This window comes from Ammodytes marinus, assembly GCF_949987685.1.
Source record: "Ammodytes marinus genome assembly, chromosome: 12".
Classification (NCBI taxonomy): domain Eukaryota; kingdom Metazoa; phylum Chordata; class Actinopteri; order Uranoscopiformes; family Ammodytidae; genus Ammodytes; species Ammodytes marinus.
In genome coordinates this window covers 27,700,075-27,726,532 of record NC_137216.1, presented here as the reverse complement: position 1 = coordinate 27,726,532, position 26,458 = coordinate 27,700,075, and the positions used below count along the sequence as shown (strand labels likewise).

Sequence of the window (26,458 nt, the reverse complement as noted above, 5' to 3'; positions counted from 1 at the left end):
AATCCAGACTGGTCTCTTAATTTTTTCCGGGGCGGTATAAATACTGTATTTCAACCCATTTTAAACATATTCATAAAGCTTTTTTATGAAACGGGTTTAGCAACTATTTGACATACATACATACCATCTGACCACCGGATTTTAAAATGAACAACATGTAGGTGGACAAGTTTGCCTATTGTCGGAGCATGGAATGAAGTAACAAGGATCACCAAAATAATAAAGATCTATCATCTGGGGGCTAGTGTACAAACAATTATATAATATTATACTTCAGAGGGGGAAAGGGTTCATTGGTCAAATGTGATCTAAAAATAGCAGAGTGTCATCCTCGTACAAAGAGATGCCATGACCAAGGGTATGATTTGAAATTAGGCAGGATTCAGACAGCATTCATAATATATTTTAATGGAATAATGTAGATGAGATAAAAATGTGTAATAGTGCACAACCAAATCAGTGCAGAATATGTCATAATAAGAAATGTAACATTCATATCTTATAACATTTATAACTATTTCTTTTTATAAGTTTCTTAACATTTCAAGTGCTTATGTTTTGTACAATTGGTACCTTTTAGCTTCTACAATAATAATGTCTACCTCATAACTATTCTCTTATCATACCTTTTGTATATTGTGCCATTCATTTTTAACATTTCTTCAGAAAACCTGGTTATACAAACAGAAATTAAACATATGTGAAAATAAAGATTTGTTTCATACTTGCTTATCTGCTCGTCAGCATCACTCGCTTTCTGCCCAGGCTGCATAGAATCTCCCTTCGCTGTAACGCTGATGTCACACTTCACATAACCTTTGACCCCAGTGCTTAAATCGCCAGGATTGGTCAGTGTCGCCCATTTATTGATGAACTGGTGACCTGAGGGAGTAAATAAAAGATTTTATATTTTTTATTTGTAATATTTTCAGTTTTCAAGTGGTATAGTACAACATGGACAGACAGAGAAAAACGGAGCTAAAGAAAAAACAGACAAGGACAAAAAATTAATTAAAGAGAGTTACAGTGGCGTGAATTTTGGCCCATGGTTAAGAAAAGTGGATCAAATGAATGACACGGTCTGCTTATTTAGGTTAGGTTATCAGTTAGCTATTGTGCAAGGAAGTTCCACAGCCTTCCAAGTACTTTTCACTATTAACCTATTATCCAGGTAAATGATTAGACATGTCAAAAATAGGTGAACTACCTGGCTGTTTGTAGACTGTCCACACGTCCACCTTAAAGGACCCAACACAGAAACTCCGGAGCATTTTAGAGTGCATCACCTGGAGAGAGGAAGAGATACCCAATGATCAATTTCAAATGTAAAACTTCACAAAAGCTGCCAACCCAAAAACTACAAGACCATGGGAAAAGTATGGACAAGGTGTGCGAGAATAGAGGAATTTTCTTTTAACTTAGACATATTAAGTAAATATGACGTATTTAACTTACAGGCACTAAGTGAACCTTCTTTATTCTAATCTATTATATATTTATATGTTTTTCTATTATAAGCATGAAGGTTTTCTGAAGTGATAATCAACAGTGTTACACATGTCTAAAGTTCCTCTATGAAATGCTCATTCACTGTTTTTTTTACTCACCGTCAGCTTGATGACTTTGTCGAAAAACACTTCTTTGTGGGCAAAGAAGTCAAACACAAAATACTGCCAGAAAGTAAAAAGGAGGGAAAAAAATAGACAGTTAAAAAATTAACCATTGACAATAAGACTAAAATACAGACAATTAAAAAATCAGGTGTATCAGGTTATTCAAATCACTTGGTTTTGTAGGTCGCCATTTTTAAAACGATAACTTACCTCATTGTAAAAGGGAGCATTTGTTCCTTCTTTGCCTGAAGTCTGTTTCTTCTCATCCCCGATCTCAATCACTACACTGGGGTCAATGTTTTCTCCCACCAGCTGCCGGGCCTCTGTGATGTTAATGGCAATCTACAACACAGACAGAAAAGTAAGATGAGATGACTTTCATCAACATATATTCCTAATTTAGCCTAGAGAAAGACATTAACTCATGCTGTAATCTAATAGTTTGTATGTTGGATTTTCAATTGTGTACATTTTATATCATATTAAAAGGATTTGAATCCATTTCATCATCTTTGCACTATACAACTGTGCTTTTTTGCCTTTATGCATTCAATCGATAACATTGGTTGTGTTTATTGTGTTTATTATAAATAAATCTCTTTTGGTGACTACAACTCCACTTTCCTTCTAAGAATTGTACATGTGGTAACTTGCATATTCAATAAATATATAACCCAAATATAGTCTATGACTGCATGGTGTTACCTGGAAGCTCTGTGGTTTCGCCTCACAGTCCTGGACACGAGTATTCAGTTTAACCCTGGAAGGTTCAATGCAAAAGTCAGTGTCTCAAATTATTATTAATAAAGTTTTACAGGAAAATATGGAATGTCTGCAGAAGTTTCACATCATCATTATACAGTAAATTGTCATTCAAAGTCATTATCACAGAAACACTTTACAAAACATTTAAAAGCAATCTTGAAGTGAGAATGATTTGCCACAATATCTATTTTAGGATTTCATGCGCTGTGTGTAGGCGTGTGTTCCTTTTTTACTTATGTAGTCAATTGCACAAGCGTATACTGCTTTGGGCAAGATTTCTTACTATATATTTTTTGCATCAGTTCCATCCATATCTACTCATAAAATACTGTTTACAAGTGTGAGAATATCAATTAAATATACAATATTTCATACCTCTTATTGTTTGGTTTTACTCTGGTTCTGACTGGACAGCTTTCTATTTGTTCCTCAAGGATTTCCTCCTCCACCTGTTGAGACGTACCAGGCCCTTCAGCCTCACTGACTGCACACGCACGCGCACACGCACACACACACACACACACACACACACACACACACACACACACACACACACACACACACACACACACACACACACGATTATGAATATTGGCAAACCCTTTCAGGTCGTCTTGGGTGTCGGTCATGTGTTAAGTCAACTAGCACTAGGTTGTACTGTATGCACTACAATTACAGTAAAGCAGTGTCTACAATGAAATGTGTGGTTCTCAGGCTCCCTCATGTAAAAAAATATTACTAATATGTTTGCAAAGTTATTGGAGACGTAAACATACAAACACATAAAATGCAGTGTAGATTACATTACTACAGTAGACAGATGTACTGTAAAAGTAATTATTCATATACAGAACTTAACATACTGTTTGTGTATCTTAAATGCAAACCACATTCACAACCTGTCAGATGCAATAATGTGCCAAACCACTCAAGAAACTTAAGATCTTACAATAACATGTGACAGACTGTTTGACAAGGGTAAGTGTCCACAACATGGATAAACAGGAATAATTGTACTCTATAAAAACAACCAAGATTTTGTGTGTGTGTGTGTGTGTGTGTGTGTGTGTGTGTGTGTGTGTGTGTGTGTGTGTGTGTGTGTGTGTGTGTGTGTGTGTGTGCCTTACCCACACCCATAGCTCCCTTGTTTTCCAGGACGAGGTCACTGTTGGCGTTCTTCTTCTTTTTCTTTCCTTTCAGGCCAAACATCCTCTTGGTTTTACTGCTCACAAAAGTACAACAACTTACAGTAGTCACTCAAATAATATTTCAGGCATAATCTTCTGCAAATTATCTTCCTATGTAACTACAATGAACTACAATGAAACAAAGGTTAAGTCCTTATTTAACTGTACATATGTTGAACCCACATCCCACCGACTGGGATCCTCACAGACCCCAGAGGTTAACTTTTTGTCATAAGTCATAGGTGCTTTATTCTATCGTTCCAATTTTTTATCAAATAAATCGACATTTCATGAAAAGAAAAATAATTGCAGAACCATTCCATAACGATTATATAAATATAAATAAGACTTTGGGGTTATCATGCTTGGAAGTCCATACATTCAGTTGAGTACTGCTGAAATATTCTTGTGAATACTCATTATCTTGACTTTAACTCGTACTCAAATTAAACATAATGTGCTACTTATCGCAGGCTACATTGTTTCAAAGTTTAATAAGAAAATTTGTTTAAAAAAAAAACATTTCACATTTTTAAATAGTGGCTAAAAAATTACATCAGTTGTGTTCCCGGTCAAAAGAGACCAGTATGATTTCATTAGTAACATGAAACTTTACCATGAAATATTGTCTCAACACATTATAGAACAATAACACAATTATTAACAATAACAAAAACATAATTTTTTTTCACAATCTTTCAGTCTATGGCTTCAAATTACACAACATTTCTTCAAATACACAACAGGAGGATTGAGCATTAACACAACGCAATGGAATCAAATAAAACAATCCTTTAACCGAACTTCTCACCGTCGCTGAGTTCCAGGACTGTATGTTAGATCCATTTTGCCGAAATCCTGATAGCTATTTTCTTTTTCTACAAACTAGGCAGCTTCTAGGCACCAGAAAGGTTCAGATCCTACAGCTTGAAAACTAACTTCCAACAGCATCAACTCGCATCTGGTCACTGCTTTGCCATGTCATTAAGGCTGGCATCCAATTTGTCACCTTTTCATCTCTGTATTCTAATAGGCTCTCTGGGCAAGCTATGGTCATCTGTTTTTTTTTAAAGATTTAATGGCCCTGTATAATTCGCAGTAATCATTTTAATTTGCTCACTCTTTATAGCTGTCCCTTTATCATTTGACATAACTGTACTGCAAACATACACTCAGGGAAACACCCTTTAAGTGGCCCTCACAAAGATGCCCCAACACACTCTATGCTCCTGAACTCTTCAAATAAATAAACTTGACCCAGTCTTGAAAAAATAAATATTTCTGCAGTTATGTTTCAAATCTAAGTGCCCAGGTCACCGCCATCACATTTGTTGCCAAGACAATATGTTTAATAACCTTATCATCCCCATGTTTAACTTGTGGCTTGTTTTCATGTTGTGTTAGTTCGTGGTTAAGGTAAAGAGACCTGTCCTCCTTGCACCAATAAGAGCTGTTAACACGTATTACTAAATATGCATCACTGTTTATTCACAAAAGGCTTTCATCTCAATAGTGTTTTCTTCAGTTAACCGAATTGGATTTGAGAGAGATCGCTTCTCATCTCATCGTCAATGGCTTATCCGGGTCTAGGGGCCAGCAGCTCCAGCTACAATTCCCTCCAGGGGAAACTCCAAACCTTCCTGGGCCCCATTGACCAGCTCCTTTGTTCCAATACCTACACTATCTACTATTTAGTATGGTAGAAAAAAGATTTAGGATGTCCAAATTCTTGTGACCAGATTTAGTAGTTAGTTAGTTAGAAATACCCGGATGTCTAAATACCAGAGACATTAATCCTGATTCAGAACATCTGCTACCATGATTATCAGCAAAACACTTTCGCATGGGAAAGAAAGAGCTCTTTTTCCACATAATAATGTGTGCCTTTCCTGGTCCAGTTTCTTAGTTTCTCGTGGTCCTACTTGTCATTTTATGAATTTTTTTAGAATTTGTTGTGATGACAGAACTGATAAGAACAACAACTCTTCCAACCTGTGCTTAGTGCTACTGTATAAGTCACCAGCATTTCTTAAAGTTGTAGTTACGTTGAGTCATAATGCGGCCTGTGCAAAGATTAAAGATTAAAATATGTTGTCAGGTGTCTGTGAGACATGACAAGCATTTACATACACATCCTACAGAGGTTTTGTGGTGCCACAGAAAGTCACCAGCATTTCTTAAAGTCGTAGTTACGTTGAGTCATAATGCGGCCTGTGCAAAGATTAAAGATTAAAATATGTTGTCAGACGTCTGTGAGACATGACAAGCCTTTACATACACATCCTCAGAGGTTTTGTGGTGCCACAGAACTATCACAACGTCAGTAGGCTACTTCTGTCTCTGCTCTGACAATAGCTATTATTCACAAAAACCAAAAGATGAAACAATGCAAACATAAGTCGTACTAAAGATCCCCTCGAGACATGCATTACATAAGACAAATAACAATACTCTAAAATTTTGAAACTTTTTTGAACAATAATATGTGTCTGATATGATTTTTCCACAAATAACGTTATGGGATTAGAATGTGGTCCATGCCCCACTGGGTCCGTCAGTTAAATAAACAATTAAATAACTTTATTTTTTATTAAGTTTTTGGTCAGGCAAAGTCATACTAAAACAACATTCATTCAATAAATAGTCAACACTGATTAGACAAGCATAAATACACGCTTACAAACTAAAAACCCTGTGCATAGGGTCGAATGGTAGGGACAATAGTTGGTGTAAAGTCGAATAGGCCGAATAATCATGGATTCTGGTTCAGAGATGGGCATGGCTCATTTGAATCTTAGGGGCAGGGAATGACATCTCCTCTCTAAGAGTAACAGATGGTACAGGGTTGTTGAGGTTATGGATGGGGTCCGATATGTAGAGTCTACTTTTTCCTGATGGCCTGTTTGTGGAATGTGTCTGTGGGAGTGGTCTGGGGTTGTCTAGTCTGGAGGGAAGCCCCATAAAACCCTGTGCTGTTGGGCTGGGACAGTGGATATAAACAGCCAATTTAAAGCCCTTCTTCAACGGTGGAAATATGAAGGTGTATTGAACTCTGAGATCCTATGTAGTATAAATGTGCATTTTTAAAAAAAAAATTGGTTCATCCTAGACTGAGAAAACGCAGAAAGAGTGTTTTATGGTCTCACTGTCTAACCCTACATTTTCCCATGTGTGACATCACACATGGGAAAATGTAGGGTTAGGATTAACAGGACAGCTGGGCCAACGGAAGACTGAGGGAAGAAAAACCTAATTCATTATATTATAATAGCAATTGTATAATGATAGAACGCCTGTTCCGTATGGGTGAAGTATTCCTTTAAGTATTCTGTTGGATGCTGGAAAGGGATGCATTGAGATACTCCAGCATGGCCAATAATACTGTCACTAAATTTGCCATCCCAAATAGTGAAAGGTCAAAATCAAACCTGAGATTAGCGGATGTGATAACCCTACACCTAATGATCTTTCCACTCACATTTGTGCCAGGATCCTGAAGGTGAGAATGGATTGAACGCAACTGTTGTAAAATGATAGTATTGAAGAGTATTGACTTGCAACTGTTGTAGCTTACGAAGGAAGGAGCTATACCCACAAACACACATGTGAAGTGGTAACATGAGATGTTTGTTCAATAGTACATCACACGTATATCTCATGAACACTTATGTGACAGACACTACAACATCAGATATTCACTAAGACGGGGTAAAACTGAAAAACTGGGGAAAAAACAGCTCTCCATGCGCCAAAAGAAAGAAAAAGTGAAAAGTTAAAGCACCTTAAATAACAATCCGTCTGACTTAACACTGAACACACTTGAGTGAGTCATAGAGAAAAATAATGAGTAATGCGTATTCAGTTCACTACAATCATTCAAATATGAAACATATTAATGGGACCACTCCAGACGATTGCAGATAAGAGTGTGTCTGCTACCTTCAAAGTCAAAACTGCTCCACCAATAAAAAATCTGCTCAGATATAGCAGGTCAAACCCGTCAGAAACTACAGTATATAAATTAGCCAACCATAAAAAGCATAGCAAGGATGGTCATAAAAATGAGTTTCTGATTTAGTAAAGTTTTGCTTACGAGTTATTAAACCCAGAAGATTGAATCAGTCCACAGCTTTCCAACTTTACTGCATTCTTGAACTGTTGAGTTTATTCTTGACATTTTGACTTTTTTCTCGAAGTGCGTATTGAAAAAAAAAAAAAAACTCCTTCTCAATGAAGTAATATCCTATCATATCATATCATATATTATATCGTATAAAAATGCAATATCCACATATTCAAATTACAGACACGACCACTGACTATCAGTCTAACAATTTGTCTTAAATATAGCACATTGACCAAACACACTGCAGCCATACACACATTTCCATGTCACTAAAATTGTCCTAATCTGGGACTTTACGTTGCAGCAGACTTCACACACAATCAAAGTTATCAGCGTTTAAAAAAATCAGCCATAGTAAAAAAATAAATAATAATAATTGGCCTATTGACTCATCACCAAATAGCATAATTGTCTGTAATTAAAAGGGCAGCGCTGGACTCTTACCTGGACATGTCTGCAGTCAGTAATCACTCATAGGGTTGGCTGGTCCTGTCTGTGTGAGTCAGCTCCGATACAGGCAAGAATTTAGACATTCAGGTTCAAGTGTTGAGTAACTATCCAAGCAGAGAAAAGTGATTGGTGTTTGTGAAGTGTTTGTTCAGATGATGAAGTTGTAAAAGCAGAGTGTGTGTGTGTGTGTGTGTGTGTGTGTGTGTGTGTGTGTGGCTGATGCATGAGTGCTGGCTCCTTCCTGGATTACCTGGAAATTCAAAAGTGAAAGTCTCTGAAAAATATTTAATTTTAGATTATTTTCCTTTTCCGTTTTATAGCTTATTTTATGTTATATTTAATAGCAACTGTGGTGGCAGCGTGGGTTGCAATAATAGTATAAGCATTAATGTTAGAAAATAGCCTACTAGCATTGGTGTTTACTGTATTATAATGAGTTCGATTTATCATAATTTTTCATCATTGCCTGTCAAATAATTTAAGTGACTCATTGACTATGGTTTAGCTAACACAACGCTACCTCCTTAAGTTTTTACCAACAATACCATTACATACATCAGCTGTCATGTAGACAAGAAGCAGAGCTGTTTGCATAGTGTGTGTGTGTGTGTGTGTGTGTGTGTGTGTGTGTGTGTGTGTGTGTGTGTGTGTGTATGTAGACTGGTAATCATGTGACCAGGATGTAAGACACTGGCAGAGTTAACAGAGCCGCCCCTGGTAAACAGAGCAGTCACACCTCAGCATATAGAGTAGCACACACACACACACACACACACACACACACACATCAGCATATAGAGAAGCACACACACACACACACACACACACACACACCCTCTTATCATATCAACTGTCCACAATCCACTTATAAGCTGCACCACAATCACATTGCAAATATTAAGCTTCACTTCTGATCAAATTAAATCCGAATTCAATCTATTTTGAGCCCATTTTCACAAGTTTTCAAATCTCAAAGATAATATTAATAATACAAAACAATGCAGTTCAGAGAGAGAGAGGTGAAACCCCAGTGATAGTAAACTAATATGACCACTGTCCATGATACTTAATGACGTATGATACCACGTAATTTAATACGTTTTGTTTTGTTTTTGTTTGGTATTCTGTTTTGTGAACTGTCTTGTCTAATAGTGATTGTACTATAGCTCACAGTGCAACCCTTGTTTACTGTGCATGAGATTCTCTTCTTTTTTAAGATGTTTTTTGGCATTTCTTCATGCTTTATTAGACAGTTTGTAGAGACAGAGGTGTAAAGGGGCAGAGAGGGGAGGACATGCAGAGAACGGACCCGGGCGGGATTCGAACCGTCTGCAGCGGGGCCTTGGCCCGGGGGGGCAACGCAACATGAGAATCTCTTCTAGACATGCTTGCCATATTTAAACTGAATTCCATCAATTGCAAAACAAAACTATAGTGTCATTTAAGCAATTAAAAAAAAAGATTAGTTCTTAATACACTTCAAGGCAAAACATTTATTTATTTTTCTTGACAGTGACAGAACAGAAGCATTAGTGCATTTACAAAAAAGAAAAGAAATGTGATCATAATCCCAAAATCCAATACTTTCAAAGTATGCATGTGTAATGTGTCCTTTAATCTAAGACCAGAAAGTTAAAGTGGCTACGAGGAACTTTGGCAGCTGGCGGCCCCTTTGGACAAAAGCGGTAGTATTTTTACGACGTCAGCTGTCGTAAAGCTGTTTTCTAGCGTGTGCTGGCCGGTGCGAGCCGAAAATCGGACTGGGTGTGCGACCAGACCAAAGGCATTAATAAAAACTAGATAAAAACTGCTTTATTTGCACTGATGGTCTCGTTTGCTGTTAAAGGTCATTTATGATTATCAGAGGAAAAATTAGGCTGTTTAAAAGATATTTAAAAGTTCCTCGTAGCCGCTTTAAGGTAAAACATTTTTTATTATCATATCGTCGTATCAACAACTCAATTTCCAAGTGAACACAGATTGGAAAAATATCCTCAAATGTCACACTTTAGTCGAGGTCAGTTTGAAAGTCTCTAGATGTGTTCAATCACTTCAACATCATACACCATGTATATACAGTTCAATGCTGGTGGCTTACCCAGTACATCCACAGTCTTATGCTGCCTTCCATACAACTCGGAAGTGTAGGATTTCGCAGTTGTAATTTCCGATATCCAATCTAAAAAGCGTTCCAGACAACTGGGAAGTCGATTTTTTTTCGATGTCCTACTAGGAAAATAGGACTGGAACACCATTTAAAGGAATACTTCACCCATACAGAACCGGCATTTTATCATTATAAAATCACTATTATACTATGATTGGCCTTGGCCCAGCTGTCCTGTTAATCGTAACCCTACATTTTTACTAGTGTGATGTCACACTAGTTTTACTAGTAAAATGTAGAGTGAGACAGTGAGACCATAAAACACTCTTTCTGCCCTTTCTCAGGCTAGGATGATCCGATTTCAAAAATGTTTGCACATTTATACTACATAGGATCTCAGAGTTCAATACACCTTCATATTTCCACTGGTGAAGTAGGTCTTTAAAGAGTTCTCGGAGTGTATGTATCCATCTACCCTGACTTTGAGGTTGAATGTCGGAAATTACAAAGGAAAAATGTCACACTTCCGAGTTGTATGGAACGCAGCGTTATATTGGCAGCTTCACTTGGGGCTTGAAGGTGCCTTGCTAAAGGGCAAAGTTTTTTTCACTTTCTCTTTCCATGTTTTTTTCTTCTGGACTGGGATTTCAAACCAGTGACTTCTCAGCCCACAAATGAGCTCTGCTAACCTAAAGTTCACTTCAGTGTCCATCTCTTCAGACTTGACTGTGTCGCTCGTAAATATCTGGAAAAGATGAAAAAATTTAAAATTAAACTTTAACAGAGGAAGACATTTTAATTCATTTAAAGTGACTACGAGGAACTTTCAGTTGTTGTTGGTTTTTTAAGCACCCCCTGTGGACAAAAGCGGTAGCATTAGTGATGGTCTCATTTGCTGTAACAGGTCATTTATGATGATCAGAGGAAAATTGTTACTCTTTCATAAACATTTCAAAGTTCCTCATAGTTTCTTTAAGTTTTCATTCATTCATTCAAGTTTAAGTTTTGACTCAACTTGTAACTTGTGTGTAGTCAAGTGGCCCAAATATTTTCTTGCCTTGAAAAAATACATTTCAGCAAACTTTACTGTATGTGACGGACATAACAATGTGTGGACATAAAACATTCGCTACACAAAATCTATAATCTATTCCGTATTTGCAGTGTTTGCGAACAGAACACAAACACTTAAAGGTTCAGTAAGCCATTCCAGAGACATAAAGTAGTGGACTTTGATCACAGAGCGGACATCAAAAACAATTGCATCAAAGCTTTACATCCCTCTTGTGCGAATAGTTCCTTCAGGTTTATCATTTGGGGTAAATCTGGTTTGACGTAGATGCAGCGTGCTAGAATGACATGCGGACAGAGGTCAAGAAATACTAGGCTCTATTTTCAAAAAACTTTTAAAGTCTTGAAAGGGTTCCCATGGGAACTCGGTATAGGTGTGTTTTCTTGATGCCATCACTTCATCAGTACCAAGTTCCCCTTCACACTTTCCTTTTGGAGAATCTACAGAATGACCACAACAGGCAGCGGGCGAGCATCACTTACTTTAAAGGAAGAGTGAGACCCAAATCCAAACCGGCCCCTACACCCTACACCCTTACCCCATCCACTTTCCATCTACTCGCACAGAGGGTCCACGGTATCAAGTGTTGTTCCAGACCAGTCAGCCTTACATGAGAGATTCCCTGCATTCCAAATCGCACACTCTTTCCTTTTTCTATTCTACATACTACATCTGACCATAAAAAGAATCTAGTTAGGATGCAGTATGCTACAATTGGGACATACTTTTACATATTTATTTCATCATAACATTGGAGGCTCCGTCGATGTGACGTCACTTCCAGTGCGCACTGGACTGTGGGTCAGAATCGCCAAAATAGCATGTAGTAGACATCCGGGTATTTCTAACCATACATACTGTACTTTTTTTGTAATGTTTATGTAACTGAATAAGCACGGGGGTACAGTTGTTTGCGTCTTCTGGTGCATCTTGCCCTGTCCGTCTTCCAGCAGGCGAATGGGTAGCAACGTTTTGCTGCACCGTATGGACTGACTTTGAGTGGGAGTGTGTAGGGATTAAGGGATCGGTTTAGAAATGGGCCGGAAGATGCAGCGTAAAACAGACAGAAAGCCACCGGCAGCGTAGACAAGACTTCCTACCTGGGATGTGCTAGTTTGGCGCAGAGGTTTTCAGAGGAAGGAACTTCAACTGGAACAGACGTATGAAACTGTGGCGTTTGGGAGAATGTGTGGACTTTTGGAGGAGGTTAAGGGAACTTCTTGGTTGGTTGTTAGGGAGGACTTCGGGATTTTGGAGGAGGTAGAACTGGTTACGGAGTTGGATTATCGAAGATTTGAGTATCTAATAATGAAAGCAAAAGTTGTGCAGTTGATTTTGTCTGGGCAAACGGCTTTGTTAGGGCTTTTGTTGTATTTTTCCAGGGCCAGGAGCTCTTGGGACATTTCATTTGAGTGTTTAGAAGAAATGAAAAGACGATGGTAGTAGAACACACTTTTGGATGAGGTCTCACAAGAGGTGGGTGGTTTATTTTTGAAGAAGGAGATGATTTTAGGTTTGGTGCATCACAACAACATTGACGAAAATATTCCAGAAGTGATTTTGAAGAGGAAGAAGCCTTTTTGAGGACTTGAAGGCAGGTAGATGGACAGATTAACCGTTTGGGGGACTGAGAGAAGGAGCAAAAAGGATGAGTGGAGGAGGTGGAGTTTGCTGTTATTCGGCGAGTGCATTAATACCTGCAGGACTGAGGACCAGGGCTTGTAGAAGGTCGGACAGAGAGACAATCCCTCGCACCACGTCGGCCCTGTCCACCAACACCAACCGATGCACCTGATGGACAAACCACAACAACAACAAAAAAAAATGTCGGTTATTGTGATTCTGTAATCATAAATGTGATATTGTTTTATATTCTGTAGGTGATATAAAACAACTGCACTGTAAAAATGATAAAAGTTAGGAAAACTTAACATTTCAAGGCAACGGTATTTACCAGATTTTTGAGTTTGGAGGCCATATGAATGATCGATTATTAGTATTAATCAGTAAATGTAGGCAGTTTTCCTGAAAAGTCACGAGTTTTAGTTTAGCCTCAAAATTTAAAAATCACACGTCGCTTTGGAAATTTGAGTTTTTCCTACCTTTTTCATTTTAACAGTGTACTTAAGTTACGGCTCTTAACAGCAAAATGGAAATAGTATGGGGGCCATTATTGAAGAAGAACTATTTAAAAATGTGTGTCTCAATCCCTGCGTGTGCATAATCACATGTGTAAATGTGTAAGGCAAAAGCCAGGCTGCTGTCAGTAAAAATCTGTGTTTTCTATAATTTTTTTTATCTGGCCACACACAGGACTATATAAATCAAAGGGTAAAAAGTATTCTTCTTGCATTTAATAAGGATACATCAGGCAGCACTGCAGTATATGTGCGTTACTGTACCTCAGCCTTTGCGATGCGGTCTATAATGGTCTCCAGGGTTTCATGAGGGTAACACTTGAGGACTCCCTCCATGCAGCACGCTCGAGACGCGATGGCCTCCCTCATCGTCATGTTCAGGTTGTTGTAGTTTTTCTGGGCTGCCAGGTTCTGGGCAGCGGAGAAAAAGAGAAAAATATATATTTTTATCAAGTTAAGCCCTGAACAAGACAGCAATTTGAAAGCCGATCTGTTGCTTATAAAACATTATTGATTAGCGTTAATTTACTGTTATAAATTACATATAAAAAAAAAGGTATGTCTTGAACTACTTTTACTCTACGTAATGTTTACAAGATTTATGACTGTGTTGTGTAGTAATTTGGGGATTTCAAAGTGACTTACAATGACATCAAACCTGGAGTACAGCGCCACGACTTTACCTGCAGAGGAGACACAGAGAGAAAGGTACAGACCAGAGATTTCTTTTTTTTCTTTCTTTATTTATACAGGTATATCCCATTGAGTCCGAAGACTCTTTTTCAAGGGAGACCTGTTCCCATTCCCACGTTACCATTCACACACACATTCATACACCGATACCAGGCTAACTATCGACATTCACACGAGGCAAGGTGGGTGAAGTGTCTTTCCCAAGGACACAACAACTATGACACAGGTGGCAGGGCGGGGATCGAACCACCAACCCTTTGATCATCGGCCGACCCGCTCTACCAACTGAGCCACAGTCGCCCCAAACATTACATTACATTTATATAGTGTAGATTGTCTTTCATACATTTAAGAAGAATGTACTCTGGAAAACATTGCTGACAAGTTTAAGTTAGGGGTCATTTCTAAGTGGTAAAATGGATCAAGCGTGTTTTGGATTGACAACTGTGAATCGTCTATACATAAAACGAACAAATGCCCATTTCTCTAGAGGATGTAAACAACCAATTGTTCATTCAAGCTTTATTTAAACTTCAGAGATAGCAAAAATACTAGTAACATTTTTGTTAAATAACATTCAGATAACTTAAAGGAGTCAATTAAATTATAAAAATGAAACAGTGATGTAAAATGGCTGCATAAAATGAATGACGTGTTTTAAAGTACAATATACTTATCTTATTTTGTATTAATTGTGAATGTGATGTTGACACTACCTTGCTCATTGACTACGGGCAGAGCGGACACTCTCCTCTCTACAAACACAGTCAGAGCGTCGTAGACAGAGGCCGACTCCTGCACTGTGGCAATCTGTGTGAAGGTTCCAATCCCAACCTCGTTGATTCGCCTCTGAAGAAATTTGGGCTTAGGAATCATTGATCCCTACAGGGTAAGAAATAAAAATAGAAAAGCATTTAAAAAATAAAAGCATACATGCCAACAATTGCACTTTTAACTATTCATATTTATTTATTTTATTGTGAGTTGACATCCTTTTCCAGGGCACAGATAAAGCCTCTCTACTATTTTATATTTCTGTTTTAAGGACATTTTCAGAGTCCTGAGTTTTTCATTAATGTAAATAATCTTGTGAGAGGCTCCAGCTCTTACTTTAGAAACATTCTTAGCATTAGAAAGAGTCAAATTCTCACGAAGATGTGCAGGAACTTGAGGATGCGTTTGTGGGTGAGGATGTGCAGAACGTTCCCTGACTCTGGGTCGATGACGGGCAGACGGTGGATCTTATTCTTCAGCAGGGAGTAGATCGCATCAAACAGACTGGGGAGGGAAGGGAAAAGCCATGATTACATTGTTGGTGATGTTGGTACTTTAACACACACAGCTCAGACTGAGGTGCATATTGCTAATGCGGGAGAGTTGCCAGATTACATTTAGCCTAAACCGAAAAATGTATATACATATAAAAAAAATATTGCAAATGGCAGATATTCATATTTATATGATATTTGAATAGACAAGAAAAGAAAGATTAAAAAAAATACTAGAAAAATAGTTTTGCAATACAGATAATTAAAAAAATAGAACCCAGTTTAGATACAAAATAGACTATATGCTCTAGATATATAATTATAAATGATCAAGTGTCATTACAAAACAATTACTTCAAATGAAATATATATTATATTATATTTCAGAGGCTGTCTTCACCTGGCTTCAGGAGTGATGCTGATCAGTCTGTTGATGGAGTACTGGAGGTAAATCTCTGATGGAGAGAGAGATGAAGAGAGAGAGAGAGAGAGAAAGAGAAACAGAAAGAGAGAGAGAGAGAGATACAGAGAAAGAGAGAGAGAGAGGGAGAGAGAAACCGAAACCAAATGTAATGAAATGAAATCCTTGTATTTTTAATTCTTAACCCTTTCAGCACTATATAAGGATGGGAAACGTGTGTTGCACAGACCTCTCCATGTCTCTATCTTGTGTTCTTCCAGCTCGTAGATTTGAACCTGCAGAAGAAACAAACAACCATCTCAAAGCAAAGTTGATAGCCCAGATAAAAGTATGGATATGTGATTTTTAATTATTTTTATAAATAAACAGCTCTGGAAAAAATTAGGACATCAGTTTGGATTTTCTTCAATCTTTATCTCTACATTACTTAATGGAAATGCTCTTAATGACAAAAAATGTATTGGAATTTGGTATAAATGTTGTCAGTAGTTTATACTATAAAACCAAAATGTTCATTCTACTCAAACATATGCCTATAAATAGTCAAACGAGAGGGACTGAATATTTGGAGTGGTCTCTTAATTTTTTCCAGAGCTGTATACAGTATATACGCAATAGCCTTAATGTGATTATTTGCTACAATCAGAATCACAGCTCACCAGAGGAGACTTGTAATAACGGTGGAGAATGTTGATGAAGTCGGTGATGGTCAGCATACCTGAACACACACACACACACACACATACACACACACGCACACGCACACGCACACGCACGCACACACACACACACACACACACACACACACACACACACACACACAGGTTCATCAGTTTAACCACAACAGTAAATTAAGACGAATGTGCATAGATTAACAGGTTAACAGAATGAAGTTATGATTGAGAATATGCAAAGATAACAGTTGTTACATAACACAGTTACTTAAGGGCGAATCAACAAAACCAAGGAAGTCAGCAGTGTGTGTGTGTGTGTGTGTGTGTGAGTGTGTGCATGTGTGTGCATGTGTGTGTGTGTGTGTGTGTGTGTTTTCACTCACATCCCTAATGACTTAGTGACAACTGACTTAACAGTAGTCACATGTCATATTTTCGGATGAGTCATCAAAGATCTTACACCGACAATGTTTATCTTTAACAATAAACCTTTTAATACTGGTGACAGATATACATTTTTGAGAGACACACAAGACACACAGAAAGTATGGACAAAATAAAATGCAACATAAAGCTGATAGTAATAATAGTGATAATGGTAAGTATCTACAAATAGAAAATAGGTATCTCTAACTTTTTGTCAAAATCAGTGAATATCTCCTCACGATCCACTGCCTGTCAGCACACACACACACACAGTATGGACAGGTAGCGGATCATGAGGAGATATTCACTGATTTTGACAACAAGCGTTCTCCAGAATCGCTGACTTCACATTTAATCTCCGGGACAAGGCTGGCGGGCGTGCACTTGAAACTGTTTGGGTTTCGATTACAAGCTGAAAATAAACACCTACTTCAGCTGTGTGTGTGTGTGTGTTTGTGTGTGTGTGTGTGTGTGTGTGTTCAGTGAGGTGACGTTCATGGTGTGTGTTATGCAATGCAAATGTCTGTAGTTGACCTGCCTCGCTCTAAATGTTAGCGCACAAGCTACAAGCACATGCTTTCCACAGTAAGAGGAACCCTGAACCCAATACAGGTCAAACACCTATTAAATGCTAGCATGTCATCAGCACTTCTTCAACACCAAATGAGTGTGTGTGTGTGTGTGTGTGTGTGTGTGTGTGTGTGTGTGTGTGTGTGTGTGTGTGTGTGTGTGTGTGTGTGTCGACAGCACTGTGTATAGACAGAAAAATAAGTTGGCACCGAACACAAGGCCAAGCTGTTATTATTGTTTAGCCTTCACTGTAAAAGTGAAAGGAAGGAGAACTCAAATTTACAAGCCATGAGACTTTACTATTTTCTTTTAGTTTAGGGGTCCGAACCAAGCACTGAGTACATATGCATGATTATACTTTATAGATGGCCGACAATTCTGTATTTAAAATCCCTTTTCTATTGATTTAATGTGATTTTCAAACTTTCTGAGATATTGAATTTGGGGTTTTCATAAGCTGTAAGCCATGATAATCAAAATGATAACAAATAAAGGCTTGACATATCTCACTTTGCATGTAATGAGTCTATGTGTTATAGTATGTTCACCTTTTAAGTTGAATTACTGAAATAGATGCATTTTTGCACGATATTCTAATTGTTATATTCTAGAGTTTCACCTGTACAGTAAGTGTGAAGGTTTTCCTGCTTTTTTTATACTAGTTTGATACTTTTAAACACTAAACCGATCCCTCTTTTATAACCCTGGAGCTGAAACAGAGAGCAGCTGCCAGGCTCCGAGGATTACATCGAGGTGACATTATTTAATAACTATTTCTAAGTGAGTACTTGAGATCAGTGGGTTAATATTGGCCTAGTGTAAAGCTGGCAAACAAACTGCTTTGTATTTTACGAGCAAATCCTGACGGTCAAATAGAAAATTATTATTCCATTTAATTTAAAGGTGCATATGCATGTTTCAGAGGAGGGAGATTTGTTTACATCCACAGAGCCTGCAGTTAGTTTACAAAACATGGAATTCTTAGTATTGAATAATTCTATCATCATAAATCAAAACTAAATTATATTTTGAGGAACCTGGAACCAAACACAAGATGTTTGTAAACCAAACCGTGGGCCCTGCCGCTGTAAACAACAACAGTGAAACAGTAACTTTTCAGCAAGCTTCCTAACATCAACATTTTCCTGTGAGGAAAGTGTTGAAAAGTGAAGTGCACTCTCCTCCCTCTTCCCCTTCAGGCTGCATTTGAAAATAAGAATGTTGTTCTTAATTTGCTTGCCTGGGTAAATAAAGGTTAAATAAAGGACAGTTTGTTTATTCAGTTATAGGAATATATACCTTAGAAAATGTTCACTTCTTTGACACACCCAAAGTTACATAGTGCACCTTTAAAAATGTTACTGGAGGATTAACCCCTTGATATTCAGCATCTCGTACTACAGTAATACTTAAGTGATAGAAATACAACGACACAAAACAAACAATTACAAAGTCAAATACATATACATAAGTGTCCTCACATAAATCCAAATAACCACACCCATTGCATTGTAATTGTTGCATTATATTATGATGATATTGACAGAGGTTTTCGATGGCTCACCCACAAAACACTTCAGCTTGTTGTCCCACAGCGGGGCTGACCTCACACCGTTAGCAACCAGCGCAAAGAAAGCCTTCTTCACCTTAGCAAAGACACACACAACAGGTTTGAAAATAAACACAAGACCAAATAATAATTTAATTTAGGTTATTTTTGCAGTTAAAAAAAGGGAATTTGTATATATATAAAAAAAATGTAATACAATTTTTTTTAATTAGAATTGAAATAAAAAAATAACAATAAAAAAATAAAATAAAATATTTGCAGTTAAAAAAAATATTAGTATTAATAATAATAAATAAATAAATAAATAAATAAATAAATAAATAAATAAATAATAATAATAATAATAATAATAATAATAATAATAATAATAATAATAATAATAATAATAATAATAATAATAATAATAAAATAAAATAATGACAACCAACCCACTCATACCTGTAATGTTGTGTCAAAAATGACGAGTTTGGAGCTGGTGGGGATGGCGTCGTAGCAGCTGTGTGTCTTCATGAAGTTCATGTATATGAACCTGTCGGGGTCGATGTCTTCAGCACGTGTTGCAAACGTACAGCCATCTACAAAACAGGTTCAATAAGATTCAGATGATTAGATTGGAGAACTTTCTTTGATTGATTGATCCAAAGAGGGACAATTCATTTGCAGCTTTGATATACAGTAGGCATCTAGACAGACAGACAGACAGACAGACAGACAGACAGACAGACAGACAGACAGACAGACAGACAGACAGACAGACAGACAGACAGACAGATAGATAGATAGATAGATAGATAGATAGATAGATAGATAGATAGATAGATAGATAGATAGATAGATAGATAGATAGATAGATAGATAGATAGATAGATAGATGAATCTTCTCTTCTTTACCTCTGGTGTTCATTGTGAGAACATCGTCTTCCTCACCGTCTTCCCTGTCCATCTCAAATAACGGGACCTGACAACAAATATACAGTATATAGATAGTTAGATATCAATAGATAGTTTGATGCTATATACTATCTATTTTTTTTTTTTTTTTTTTTTTTTTGCACAATGAATGTACTAGCACGTGCGATGTGTGCTTTTGCATGGTAATAACTGCGCGAAAGGCCGCGATCTGCAGTAAATAAATGTGTCTCCAAGTGTTTCTCTATCAGCTGCTCTGTGTATGCAGCTTTGCGGGCGCGATTGTACCGCAGTGTAAGTGTATGGTCCATTATTTGTATTTAGTGTGTCTGCATAATACTGCACCAGTAGAACTTTGCATGTTTGCACAAAATTTGTACCTTCACATAGCAAACAAAATTGCACAACTGTAAAGTCAGTGTCTGTAGTTTTTTTGTATTCAAATAAGCAGTTGTTTATTTCTGTATTGTGCATTGGCATCTTTGAGCAAAATACAGCCAAAATTTTTGCGCGCCTCCCATGACCCTGGACAGTGACCCCTTGACAAACATATTTTGGGTAAGGCAAGGCAAGGCAAGTTTATTTCTAAAGCACATTTCGGACACAAGGCCGTTCAAGGTGCTTTACAGTTGCAAAAACAAAATACATCAAGAATAGAGCACACATTAAAAAAAAATGCGAATGAGAAACATGAATATAATTAAAACATAAAATAATTAAAACATTTAAAAATAATAAAATTTAAAATTACAGGTTAAAACGGAAACAGTAAAGTCTTCAGACCTGATTTAAAAGAGCCGAGTGTTGAAGCGGACCTCAAGTCCCCTGGAAGTTTATTCCAGAGCTTTGGTGCATTAAAACTGAAGGCTGACTCTCCCTGTCTAGTCCTTACTCTGGGGACTGTCAGTAGCCCAGTGTCAGACGATCTGAGAGCTCTGACTGGTTTGTATGGGATCAGAAGGTCAGCGATGTATTTGGGGCCTAAACCATTTAGGGCTTTATAGACCAACATCAATATTTTAAAATCAATTCTTAGAGTGACAGGAAGCCAGTGTAAAGACCTCAGAACTGGGGTAATGTGATCCACTTTTTTGGTCCTAGTGAGGACTCGAGCAGCAGCGTTTTGAATTAGCTGAAGCTGTCTGATTGATTTTTTTAGGAAGGCCTGCAAAGACACTATTACAGTAGTCAAGTCTACTAAAAATAAATGCATGGACAAGTTTTTCTAAGTCCTGCTGAGACAGTAGCCCTTTAATTCTTGATATATTTTTAAGGTGGTAGTAGGCTGACTTAGTAATTAATTTAATGTGTTTTTTGAAATTCAAGTCTGAATCTATGACTACTCCAAGATTTCTAGCTTGGTGTGTGCTTTCTAACATAACAGATTTAAGATGTGCGCTGACTTTTAATTGTTCATCCCTGTTACCAAAGACAATGACTTCAGTTTTGTCGTTGTTTAATTGAACAGTGTGAACAGTGTGAAACACTGTAAGGTGTTGCACTTAGAGTAGCCTACATTTATTTCTATGTTTTTTGATAAGCTGTTGCACTCTTAGTAAACCTAGGCCTACCTGTATTTTGATAAACTGTTGCACTTAGAGTACATTTATTTCTATGTATTTGATAAGCTGTTGAAGAGTTAACCTATTGTGTTTTCCTGAACTGATAAGATTGTTAAACACTTAAACAACAGGCAGCCTATGTTAATAAAATAGGGATTTTTTTTTATAAACTGGTGAACTCTATTTGATAAAATAAAGACAATATATACACTCCTATGTCGTTGTAGTGTTTTACAGTATATGTAGCTATTGATGGGGCGACTGTGGCTCAGTTGGTAGAGCGGGTCGGCCAATGATCAAAGGGTTGGAGGTTCGATCCCCGCCCTGCCAGCTGTGTCATAGTTGTTGTTGTGTCCTTGGGCAAGACACTTCACCCACCTTGCCTCGTGTGAATGTCGATAGTTAGCCTGCTATCGGTGTATGAATGTGTGTGAATGGTAACGTGTAAATGGGAACAGGTCTCCCTTGCAAAAGAGTCTTCGGTCTCAATGGGATTTATCTGTATAAATAAAGGTAAAAAATAAATAAAATAAAAAAATTGATGTGATGCTCATCAATTTTAGGCATTATTTTCTGGCCCCTCATTTTGGATCATTTCCACCAACCGGCCCCCATTCAAAACTAATTGAATAGCCCTGCTATATATACAGCTCCAGAAAGAATTAAGAGACCAGTCTGGATTTTTCTTAAATCTTTATCTCTACATTACTTATTGAAAATGCTCTAAATGACAATATTTTTAATGTTAATTTAGTAGAAATATTGTCAGTTGTTAATATTATAAAATAAAAATGTTCCTTTTCCTCAAACATATGCCTTTAAAGAGTAAAACAAGAGACACTGAACATTTGGAGTGGTCTCTTAATTTTTTATTTTTTAGTATCAATAGATAGTGCTACATGCCAAGGCAGTCAGTGCTGGGTGTGTCTGCATTGTTGGTTAAGAAAACGCTTACAGTTCTTTATACCTATTTTTTGTGTGTACAATACTCATTTAACATACAAACTGGCAGCTTGCCTATGGTGTTGGTTGAAATACAATGTTGACGGACGTAGGCTAGCAGCTCCAGAACGATCGCAGGCATTAATTAAATGAAAATCAAGGCATCAGTGGCTCTGCTGACATCTCACAGCTTAACAGCTACAAACATAGTATCATTACACGCTCACAGATACATATATCAGAGTGGCAGCCCAGCAAATGGTGTGGATGAACTACATATAGATGAGGAAACCTAGTTCTACAATTATATTTTCACATTTATTTAAAATGTGTCTGCATTGATAGTGAATGTTTTTTTTATATGTATTTATAACCTCACTAGTGTAACATCTGAAGTACCTCATAAATATGCAGCATTCTTAATTTTGCTTGATTTTTTTTTTTTTGTTGAGTGCTTGTATATCTACTTCCTTTTTTGTCGTGTTGATTCTTTCACGTGAAAAATCCCCCAAAAAAGGTTTTCTGTTCATATTTATTTTAAGCTTTAACCTACTGTATGTGTTACTCAATTTGAGTCTTTTTAAACCCTGCTGTATTCTTTTATTGTACTAGTATTGGTGTGTTAATTGTTCATTCATCCGACTGGGCATGACATATTTTACTGTTGCAACATGTATTATAATACAAGCGCTTGGAGCGTTTGGGATGGCGTTTTCTCACTACCTGTTTTATTGTTTTTATTTTTATTTTATTTTGCCAAGCCATTTGTGTTGCCCTCTCTGTGTATGTCAAGTGCAGACATAAATCAAGTTTAATTGATTGATTAATTAAAGGGTTAGTTCGGAAATTGGGACATTGGACCTCATTTCCAAGTTAGCCTGTGTGTTCATTGGAGACAGTTTTAAACACATTTTATTCAGTTCTTCTAGTTGCAGAGGTCGCTGGTGCTAGGCTAGTGCAAGTCAACCGTTGTTGCTAGCATGCTAATAAAAAACAGTCTTACCCACTCCACAGTACACCCGAGGCAAATCAATTATAACGCCAGACTATCGATGTAAATGTCTGTGTTGATAGAATAACGACTAAATGAATAAATAACACACAGGCTAACTTGGAAATGAGATCATATGTCCAAAATTCCGAACTACCCCTTTAGTGTCTCCCACTAAGCGACTATTCTTGGAGCTTGCCTTACTGCCCTAATTATCCTAACCTCTGCCCTCCCCAGCCAGGTCAGGCATCTCTGTCCTGTCTGAGCCATAGTAGGAATGCCCATTTGTCCATTACTAATAGGTCCTGTTATATCTGGCATTTATACATGAAAACAGGTTGTGAATGTGCGTCGCTTTAAAAAGGTAAATATAAACAGTTGATTGAAAACATAGGTAAGGCAACACAGGATTTTTTTGTAAGGCCCATTTCGTACACAAAGGCAACTTAAAGATTCACAATACAACATCAATCAAATGACAAGGTATTATATACACTTAAAGGCCTACTTCACCGGTTTGAATATGAAGGTGTATTGAATTCTGAGATCCTATGTAGTATAAATGTGCAAAAAAAAAGTAAATATTACTGTGATGTCTTTTACTGTGACATCACAGTAATATTTACAAAGTACGTTTTTTTTTAACCCTATATTTCTCTTTCTGTGATGTCACGAGAAAGAGAAATATAGGGTTAAAAAAAAAACACTCTTTCTGTCTTTTCTCAGGCAAGGATGAACCGATTTAAATTTTTTTGCACATTTATACTACATAGGATCTCAGAATTCAATACACCTTCATATTCAAACCGGTGAAGTAGGCCTTTAAATACATACAAAAATATTAAAAAATAAAAATATTACAACTTTTAAACAGCTAAATTAAAGGGTGAAATAAGCAATATAAAACCGTTTATATATAAAAAAGTGTTTAGCCTTCACTTAAAAAGCAGTGAGTCTAGGCTTTCCTGATATGATCTTTAAAACTGTTCAACAGTTGCCTTAGGTCTGAGTTGCATAATAACACAGCACTGCTTCACCATGTTTTGATGTTTTGTTCTAACTAGGTGAAAAGTAATAGGAAAGTAGCCGTAGTGTTTTTGTCTGTGCATGTCACCACACACACACACAATCAAACACACACACACACACACACACACACAATCAAACACACACACACACACACACACACACACACACACACACACACACACACACACACACGTACACCAGTGGACATGTCAAAAGTGTGTGCTTTTCTTACCTCAGCTAGAGGCTCCATTGCTTGAGCAGAGTTGCAGGAGTGTGTGTGCCTGTGTGCGGCCAGACCGAGTAGGGAAATCCTGGACTAATACAACCCTGGATCCACCGTCAAACGCATACATCTGGAAAGTTCTACTGCTGCTGTTGGTCCCATGTTAGATTAAGGCGTTATTAAGGAACCCAAGCATGCTGACGGAAGGCTATAGACAATACAGAGGAAGTTAAGACTTGGAAAAAAATGTTTTTCGGAAAGGGAGTGAGTGGGAGAGAAGGCAAAACTGTGCAGAGGTCTGAATGTGTGGGAACGACTGAGGGCTAAATCTGGACCAAGAGGCCTTTGGCATTCACACAGAGAGAGAGAGAGTCACACTGACACACAGAGAGAGAGAGAGAGAGAGAGAGAGATAGTGGGAGGGGACATGTATACAGGGGAAAGTTTGGTGGGACTACATATACAGTATATTAGGCTAATAAGTTGTTCTTTAACATATAGTGTAGGTTATAACCTCAGGTTGCAGCATTGTTAATGGCCACCTATTAAGCAAAATGCACTTTTTAATTATTTTTTTCAATAATAATAATATTGGTCCCGTTGAAATCTAGAGACTTCCAACGTATTTGCCTTTCTGGAAAACCTTGTTCAAAATACCACAGTCAAGATTTATCTCCCCTTATGACGTTATAGCGTGAGAAGCCACACCCCCATTATTGACCTAACGTAGCACTACCACCACTATGTGATGAGCACACACCCTCAGATACCCCTGAATCCAACTGGCCGATTGAAACCGGCCGTTAGATTCATGGCCAATCAGATCAGACTTGGGACTTTTTTTTTGGAAGGCGGAGCTTAAAATATGTGTTATAAATCTTTGGGCTTTTGTCACAAGCGAAAACTTTCACATTAAAAATTCTTAGATAGAAAGATAATTTGTTGTCTTTTTTATTATTATTTATTATTAGACAGGTTGGAGAGACATATGTGAAATGGGGCAGAAAGGGGAATGACATATGAATTGTATATACTATCTATGGGAATGACATGCAGAGAACGACCTGGGCTGGATTCAAACCGTTGTGAAGAGGACTGAGCCTTTATGGAGGGGGAGGGGTTAAAGTTTAAAAAATTAGACTAGTGCAGCTTTAAGGCTAAGCTAGTCCTACTGTCGGGGATGTTCAAGTTTCACAGAGCCATTACATTTACAACTATTTATAGACACACACTGAACAACCCCGGGTGACGAGCCCCTTTGTATCACAGTTTGCAGCTATGTTAATGCAGGCTGTGAAAATAGCTAAAATACCCGACACAAACATGAAGAAAATGTGAAACGCAACTTTAAAAACCAGTCGTAAATTGTTGTTAAACAGTGGCCCCTTCAACACCTACAGAACACCATCTGTTTGGTCAAAGAAGTTGAGCCGAAATAAAATGTAACAATGCAAGTTATTTGAATGCTATGCTTAGCACGCCTGCAAGCAAGCATGGTAGTGAAACCTGTTGGCTTAATGCATTGCAATTCACGCATCTATGCATTATCACTTTACACACGTGGTTGGATTTTTAGATACAATTCAAGCAAGAAATAATATAGCTTTTTGAATGTAGTTTACTAGTAACATTGTTAGACAGTAGCCTAACAGTGCACTTTACAGTGTTAGACTAATAATAACTGCAGTATGTTAAATGGGCTGGTTGCTGCTGGTTAGAGTG

The 26,458-nt window shown here is 37.4% G+C and overlaps 2 protein-coding genes across 3 annotated transcripts in view; both read right to left on the bottom strand.

The window, feature by feature from the left end:
* fer1l6 (fer-1 like family member 6) overlaps positions 1-8,176 on the bottom strand; it is a 34,266-nt gene extending 26,090 nt beyond the window's left edge. For both annotated transcript variants that reach the window (XM_080038669.1, XM_080038670.1), the window contains exons 1-8: positions 8,136-8,176; positions 3,506-3,600; positions 2,754-2,862; positions 2,319-2,373; positions 1,824-1,955; positions 1,608-1,670; positions 1,208-1,286; positions 726-882 (exon numbers count right to left, since the gene is read on the bottom strand). In XM_080038669.1, the coding sequence (XP_079894795.1) occupies positions 726-882; positions 1,208-1,286; positions 1,608-1,670; positions 1,824-1,955; positions 2,319-2,373; positions 2,754-2,862; positions 3,506-3,600; positions 8,136-8,143 (698 nt within the window). In that variant the 5' untranslated portion in view covers positions 8,144-8,176. The remainder of the gene's footprint in view (positions 1-725; positions 883-1,207; positions 1,287-1,607; positions 1,671-1,823; positions 1,956-2,318; positions 2,374-2,753; positions 2,863-3,505; positions 3,601-8,135) is intronic.
* A 1,541-nt stretch (positions 8,177-9,717) lies between these two features.
* Positions 9,718-24,843, bottom strand: prkag3b (protein kinase, AMP-activated, gamma 3b non-catalytic subunit). The gene is made up of 13 exons (XM_080037771.1): positions 24,746-24,843; positions 19,972-20,038; positions 19,519-19,655; positions 19,075-19,156; positions 16,500-16,558; positions 16,070-16,115; positions 15,820-15,874; positions 15,303-15,429; positions 14,868-15,033; positions 14,104-14,141; positions 13,723-13,869; positions 13,018-13,111; positions 9,718-10,993 (listed from the first exon to the last, which is right to left on the bottom strand). The coding sequence occupies exons 1-13, from the start codon at positions 24,761-24,763 to the stop codon at positions 10,965-10,967; spliced, it is 1,065 nt and encodes a 354-aa protein (XP_079893897.1). The 5' UTR covers positions 24,764-24,843; the 3' UTR covers positions 9,718-10,964.
* Positions 24,844-26,458: the final 1,615 nt, after the last annotated feature.

What these genes read in the sequence shown, in the direction of transcription:
- prkag3b (XM_080037771.1), bottom strand. An exon ending in TTTTTGACACAACATTACAG is followed by an intron (nt 19,157 to 19,518) that starts GTATGAGTGGGT and finishes GTCTTTGCTAAG; the next exon opens with GTGAAGAAGGCTTTCTTTGC. An exon ending in TCAAGTTCCTGCACATCTTC is followed by an intron (nt 15,034 to 15,302) that starts GTGAGAATTTGA and finishes CTTACCCTGTAG; the next exon opens with GGATCAATGATTCCTAAGCC.